The sequence below is a fragment of the Chaetodon trifascialis genome, chromosome 8 (genome assembly GCF_039877785.1).
Source record: "Chaetodon trifascialis isolate fChaTrf1 chromosome 8, fChaTrf1.hap1, whole genome shotgun sequence".
Taxonomy (NCBI): domain Eukaryota; kingdom Metazoa; phylum Chordata; class Actinopteri; order Chaetodontiformes; family Chaetodontidae; genus Chaetodon; species Chaetodon trifascialis.
Genome location: NC_092063.1, coordinates 25695412 through 25703117, shown reverse-complemented (window position 1 = coordinate 25703117; position 7706 = coordinate 25695412). Strand labels below are relative to the sequence as shown.

At 41.8% G+C, this 7706-nt stretch overlaps 1 protein-coding gene across 1 annotated transcript; it reads right to left on the bottom strand.

Annotated features, from left to right (window-relative positions):
• Window positions 1-1333: 1333 nt before the first annotated feature.
• On the bottom strand, window positions 1334-7484 carry sephs3 (selenophosphate synthetase 3). Its single transcript, XM_070969212.1, has 8 exons — window positions 7090-7484; window positions 6221-6324; window positions 4650-4757; window positions 4266-4420; window positions 3258-3348; window positions 3055-3154; window positions 2506-2718; window positions 1334-2383 (listed from the first exon to the last, which is right to left on the bottom strand). The coding sequence occupies exons 1-8, from the start codon at window positions 7364-7366 to the stop codon at window positions 2139-2141; spliced, it is 1293 nt and encodes a 430-aa protein (XP_070825313.1). The 5' UTR covers window positions 7367-7484; the 3' UTR covers window positions 1334-2138.
• Window positions 7485-7706: the final 222 nt, after the last annotated feature.

Sequence of the window (7706 nt, the reverse complement as noted above, 5' to 3'; positions counted from 1 at the left end):
AAACATATGACCACTTAATAAAATATGATGCAATTATAAAGATTAAACTACCCAGCAGCAGTGTGGGATTATCCCACGACAGGGTTCTTGAGCAAAAATAAACTGGTGGCCCTCATTGATCCCTGTTCCTTTTGTGCTCTGCACAATGTGCCACGTGCCACCTTAAAGTGTACATCATGTTGCCTAAAGAGCCAGAAACCATCCAACAGTCATTTGCTGGATACTACCTAACCCCCAGGTTTGCACAATGTCAAATTAGCCTGTGGTCATTTCATTCATTTTGTTTAAAAATGCATTATGTATGTCAGCCTACATAATAAAGATCTTAAAAGTTGAGGACCATCAATGTGTTAGTGTACAGTAATAAGCATCTGCCTGCCTCCTGTTCAGCTTAGGTCATTTACAGTAGATGAGTTGGGAGACTGGTATGACAGATTTAAATGACAAATCTGTGAAATCTGTGCCAGTGAAGCTGAAATGTCCTGGAGTTTAATCCCTATGTTAGGTCACATTTCAAAAACCCTGGATCCTACAATTCCCATAATGCAATTTAATAGTATCTTTAACTAGACCGCCCCTACCACCTAAACGCCCACATTTTAAACTCCATCCCCACTCTGTAATGCAGATTTTCTGTTGCAGCCATCAGTGTTGCTTATCCCTCGACTGAAAGGTCCTGAAAACTTCTTCTCTCAGCTTCACAGTTAGTGAACACAAGAACCCACAACCTTGTGCTGAAGTTGGGGAGCTGTCCAAGGTGCTCAATCTTATCACTACACTGACAGGCGGACTCACTGCTGCTAACAATGTTGGGGTGTAGTGTTAACCAAACTGATGAGATTTTCAAATGCTTACTGTATTTTACTCCATTATTTCAACTTCATTTTGGAAGATAGAAACCATTGTACTACAGATCCTTTTCATGGCAAACATAAGAGCATGCCATAGCAGCAAAAGGCACAGATGTAATCACTGACATGAGGGCAAAGAGTGAACATTTACTGAAATGTTCAATGATGTGTGTTGTGTGAAATAAATAACAACAACAACAAAAAATTAAATCAAACATTAATGACTGCTCCATTCAGTTAAGGTGTTCCATGATGTCACGCCTGCTTCCTCACTGGCACGCCTGACTAAGCATCAGTGTTATTACACACATGCTTTTCCTAACTACTCAAATGTCTGCTGTGAAAACAGTTTGCCTGGGTCACAATGGAAGTCTTCAGATAAAATTTTAGGTACTTTTGTAATCAAACGGTTTGGTGACACTCCAGCATACAATTTAAGTTTGTTCTCACTGTACTAACATAACACCCAAACAGTATTTCAGTGTGAGTTGATGATGGTTTTATTGATTGTGAAAAGCAGGAAATCTACAAACGCAGACAGCTTTAGACCATCAGCAGTCTAAGTCCAACCCCAATCCAAAGGCAAACATCCACTCCACCTGGCCCCGTTGGGTTTAAAAGGCAGAGCTTCATAAAAAGGAAGGAGGGACTTGGTGCTGGATAGCCAATCAGCTGACACAGAAGGACACCTGAGCTCCACCCAGCCTGTCCAAAGGAAGCTGCTCAAGCCTTCCTCTGGGCTGTGTGGGCCGAGCCAGGTGCCAGGAACATTTCTTTTTCACATAATACATTCACCAACATGAGACATAAACATCACCCACTTCCGAAACAAAAGGTCAACAAAAGCCTCTGCTCCACCTCCCCACAGCAAAACACCCAATCCAATGATAAAATACTCCAACACACATTTACACTCTCTTTTTTGAGAAGAATGATTTGGAATGTTTTCTCTTGGAACGGAAACAAATTTAGATAGCTAAACGGCAGATAAATTACATAAAGTCACTGGTCTGTATGGATTAAGAAAGGGCATACTGCCCTGAATTTAAATTAAATTCCAAAATAGTGAAAAATAGGCCTCATTTCAGCAGCTTCCATCTTCTTTCCAAAGATGGATAAATCATCATGGATGCTTTCCATTCCCTCACCCACAGGAAAAGATGATGGTGATTTTCATCTGTGCGCTCTCATTTCAGCATTTTGACTGAAAAGGAGGGTGAGATAGACAGCAACATCAAACCACACAAACACACACACACCGGACTGGTGTCAGAGGGGCGGCAGTGTCTATGACAAACTGGGAACAGGGCTGGTGGAGCTGTTGTCCTGATTTGCTGCCTGGCTTCCTCGTGGTGGAACCTCGATAATGCGGGGTTTGTCAATGATGCGAGCGCGACGGTCACCTTTCTCTACAATTCCAATTATCCATGCTCCGCCCACTGCTGCCTGACCTCCGACTCCAGAGCTCTGGCTCTTCATCTCTGAGCAAAACTTGGCTGCCTGTTCTCTGGGCAGACACACCAGCAGTCCACCTGAGGGGAAGAAGAGGAAGAGGGATTTTAGGCCAACAATGCGATTATCGTAATAATGCATAAATTCAAACAATCAAATACCTGTGCCAACATTTACTGCATGCTAATCTCAATTTTCATACCAGAAGTCTCTGCTGAAGTGCCCTGAACCAGGTTGAACAGATTTCCACAGGCTTTACTGATGGCAGCCATCTTGGCTATGATTGGTAGGTTGTGGATGACGAAAGCCACCTCATTTCGTTGCTGTGCTGCCAGGTTGTTGGCGTGACCTAACAACCCGAAACCTGTCACGTCTGTCGCAGCGTGGGCCTGGAACTTGTGCATCAGGCCTGCCGCTGGAGACAAACACATGAATATGAATGAGTCTGAACAGCTCACTATAAACTTTAATCACAAATACAGAAAGTCACACAAAGACTTCAGCTTCAACTGAACCAAAAGGAACTAAAAATGTAGACACAATGGGGCCAATGCATGTTCAGGCTCAATTTGTCATTGATTTTTTTCTCACAACTAAATTTCATAAGACTGAGAGTAAGTTCAGATCAATGCAGTGAAACTGCATAGACCCAGTTATTACACAATCTCTCAGCTGCAAATGAAACAGTCAATACGTTTGCTTGATCAGTGACGACTGCAGAACTTCAAGACATAATGACCAAAGTGTGTACCTGTGCGGTTCAGCGTTGCCATGGAGAACATGGCTTCCTGATAGGCCTCTTTAACTTCCTCTTTGGTGACGACTAACTTGATCTTGTTCCACCTTTCAGGCTGATGGGGATCAAAACAAAGTAGGAAGTCAACAGAATGAGGGAGGGTGACGAGTGTGAGCGCAGAAACATGTCATGATTCCAAATAATGTCAAGTGGCTGACCTGGTCGAGCCATTGGTGAGCATTCACAGCCACCTGTGTCCCCAGAGGTTTAGTCAGAACCAAGACGTCGCCTGGTACAGCACCATCCGGCCTGGACAAAAAACCCAAAATACATTTTTGCTATCCAGTGACAATCACATATCACCAAATTTTCATATAACCAAAGCATAGCATAAGTATAAATGTTACTTAATCTATTAAACAGAGCAAATTACAAATGCACTGAAAAATCACTATTTACTCTTTTTTTTTTTTAGAATTTTTGAGGCTTCTTTTTACTTGTGTATTTGGTTTTTTTCTCTGTATTAATGGCTGGGAAAATGCGATTTGAGGATTGAAATTGTACTGTTCAAGGTTTCTGCCTGTTAAAGTTTTCTTGCCACCAATGCCAAGTGCTTGCTCATGGGGGAATTGCTGAGTCTCTGTACATTTAAAAGTATAGTCTAGACCTGCTCTATATGAAAGTGTCCTGAGACAACATCTGTTGTGATTTGGCATGGCAAAAATAAAACTAAAACTGAAATAACACTCAACAAGATGCTGAAATGAAAATAAACCACAGGTTTAAAAAACGACTGTCATAAAAATGCATCATTAAAAAGAGATCAGTGCTGTTTTTCTTGGAAAGAGTCAACATTTTGCAGATATATGGTTTTCACAGGACAGTAATGATTTGCAAATTTTAATTTCCTTCAAACAATTCAAATAACTTATGCAATGCCGTATTAAAAGGAAATGGCTCAGATGTGCCAACAGAAAAAGACACCTGTAGAACAGCTAGTAATGATGTGTCCTGGCCTCCTGGGTTTATGTTGGTGTTTGGTTTATTTTATGGCTGCAACTAAACATTATTTTCATTAACAATTCATCTCCCAATTATTTCTCAACTAACTGTATCCCTATAAAATGTCACAATATAGTGAAGGCCAATAGAACTACAGGAGACAAAAAAAGATGATTTTCAATACCTCTTCACAAAACAACATACTGGCTCTAGCACTGACTCACATGATGAACTCATTCGGCTGGCAAACGACTGATGCTACTCCTCCTACAATGATCCAGGGGTTGATGACAGTCTGGCCTCCTGTCACAGAAGTCCCTCCCTCCTCTGCTGCGTCGCGAAACCCCCGAATCATCAGCGGCATCACCCGCTCACGGTCCTGTGGCATACATATGAAACAATACGACACTGAATCATGGAGGCAGACCTCAGGTCACCCTAAAGAAACTGACATATGCATGTGTAAAATCCACAAGTCAAAGGTCTGTTAAAAAAAAAAATACTGGACTCATTGTAACATCCACAGGTTATGAGAGGACACACAAAAGTGGTGTCAATAAATAAAAGTAAACACTTCAACGTCTACAGATGAACACACATAATGCTACCTTCTCATTCATCTTCTGGCTGACACTCAGTAACATCAGCATGTTGTCACACTCTGTGATGCCCATGGCGTAGAGATCACTGAGGACGTTAGCACACGCTATCCTGCCCTGAGAGACAGACAAGGTGAGAAACAGAGAGAGCAAAATCCAGTCATAACTAGGGCTGTAAATCACAAGTTTCATCACTATAAGATATAGAATCAGTTCTTTGGATGATACTGTACGTCTTTTGCTGGTATCTACCACATAGGATTTCAATTCAATTCAGAGTCCTGTGATCAATATGTGATGGTATCAAATGTCCATTTAGCATCATCAGTTACATGATGACTGGGGTCACTGAGTGTAACAGCTGCCTTGACAGTCACAAATGTGAGCAGTCAGTAACAGCTTTTGAATATCAATAGTCAGGGAGAGGACAGACAGTCATACAGTCAGTTCACAGTCATCCAACAGGGCTGTCAGTGTGAAACACAGACTCTCCCCTCACTCTCTTGCTGCCTGGTTGACTGCTACCTCCCTGCACACAAGGCTAACAATAAAGTTGTTATGCTTTTTTTTTTTTTTTTTTTACTAATACTTAATCCCTGCTGTGAGAGTTCAACTGTGCCAGATTAACTTCTGTTTGGTTCCAGCAGCAGCAGCACAGCCCCACCAGACGCTGAAATTTATACCTTTTACTTGTGTTACAAACAACAAACTAGGAGTAAAAATACAATACAGCTATAAGTGTGTATAAAACTATTTATTTCAGGAGCAGGAAAGACAACAAACTACCTGCAGCAACAAAGTTGTTTCTGTCAAGAAACTCAACTCGAAATCACAAACATATACTGTTTGAATGTTAAAGACAGAGGAGCACTGAGACAAAAACAGTGACAGACGTGTCATGGAAATTAGAAAAATAAATATGTATCTTAAAGATCATTTGCTTTCCCTTTGCGTCATGGATACTGGATCATAGATCACTGAAATCATACATTGATCCAGATCCATGGATTGTTACACCCCTAGTCAGAAGAGACAAATACCTTCAAGATTTATTATCATGTCTTAAAATTTGAATTTTTAAAGTTTCAGGTTGGAACCAATTTTTTCTGTCACTTCCTGAATAACACTGATTGTCAAAGAGTACATTTCTGTCAGGATGAAAGGGAAAAGGGAATAAAAACACCACAGCACAAAACAGCAGAGCTGCACCAATTATTATTAGTTATTAGTCAATCGACAGAAAATGTCTTACTAACTATTTGATTTAATTGATGAATCAAGAAAAGAATTGGAGGGTAATATACAATCTAAAACAATCATTACTTGCAGCACTACAAAATAGTATGTACACATTTTGAAAATTGTGTGCATGCCAAATTTCACACATTATAAACCAGGGATGGGGAACCTCTGGCCTCCGGGCCACAGGGCAAGACTGTTTGATCAGGCCTGAGAAGCAATTCATGAATACAAATTAAGTGCTAGGACAGCCTTACTTCCAAGACAGTCTGCAAATCACCAATGGCAGGGTGCCCACATATGTGAGTGCTTCACAGAGGAAAACACCTGCCAAAACTCACCATCATGTAGGGGTCTTCCACCAGAGGGTAGAAGAAGTCTGTGGTCTGGACCAATGAGAGTCCTCCATGCCTAAGGGGAATCACACAGCAGTCCATCCCTACACCTGGAAACACACAAGTGGTTTTCAATGCAATACAACGGCCCTACAACAAACATGAGTTATCCAAACTGTTCACTTTTTGTTAAGGGTGTGAATACTACTTTAGTGGTGTGTGTGTGTGTGTGTGTGTGTGTGTGTGTGTGTGTGTGTGTGTGTGTGTGTTCTTATGACGATGTTGTGTATTACAGGTAGTATTTACGACAGGACTGTTCTATGGGATGACTTCACAATACATGTCCAGTAGTTATGTTTGTGGTCACTCACTGTAATTACAGGCTGTATTTTCCACATACTGTCGGTTGTTATGCTTCTAAAAAGCAGGAAACTAAGTAACGTTATGACAGTCTAAGTCAAGATTGCGAAACTCTTTTACTAGAGGAAATATTTGACCAAGAGCATGAACTTTGCACGGAAAGCATCAAAGACGTTTCTGCTGAGTCACGCGGATAATTTGAATTTGATTTGAAAACTCACGGAACTTACCCTCAGCACTCTCAGCTAGCTAATATTTATAATGCGTTCACAATGTAGCTTAGTAATAAATGTAATTAGGTTATGTATGAGCAAATTCGATATCTGAGGATAATGAAAAAAGTATTTTCATTCGTCCATTGTTGTCCATCTGTCAAATGAGCTGCCATATGAGTTAACACAAGCTAGCATGGTTAGCAACAGTTACGCTAGCAAACTGACATTAACCACCAGGGTGTCTGACAAGATGTATGGGAAATGAAGGCTAGCTATGCTAATTCCGTATGTGTTTCTGACCGAGTCGGGGGCCAGGCAACTGTTGGCCGAACTCTGACGCTTGGTCTGCGGCCTTCCCCGTCCCGTCGGCCCGGTCCGCCTCCAGTCCCGCCAGGAGTTTGAGCAGAGCCTCCTGCGGGACCTTGCAGCCTCATCCCTTCAGGTCCGAAAAGGCTGTGAGACGGAACCCGCGCTCCAGGCCGTGCTCCTCGGGTTTGAAAGGCTGGTATCCGGGTGGAAAACATCCCTCGGTTCCCACAGCCTCTGCGGAGGGAGGCGGGGAAGTTGAACCAGACATGTCTGCTTGAAAACCACTTCAAATCCAAAATGCCAGTCCTGTACACCGGTATATGTGAGACCTAACGATGAGTAGAACGTGCGTCCACCGAACGCTTCTTTAAACAAGGGACACGCGTAAAGTTAGTCAAAATAAAACCAATGTGACTTCCTGTCGCCGTATACATTCATAGTGTGTATGTCTATGCAAAGTTCAAAGATCTAAAGAGCTAAAGTACACACTCCCACCAAATGACTTTAAAATTGGACTTGGGTGCTGCAATATTAGAAAAATGTACTGTTAAACCATATCGAAAGCACTGTGGTCAGAGATATGGCGGCCAACATCTTATTTTGAAGGC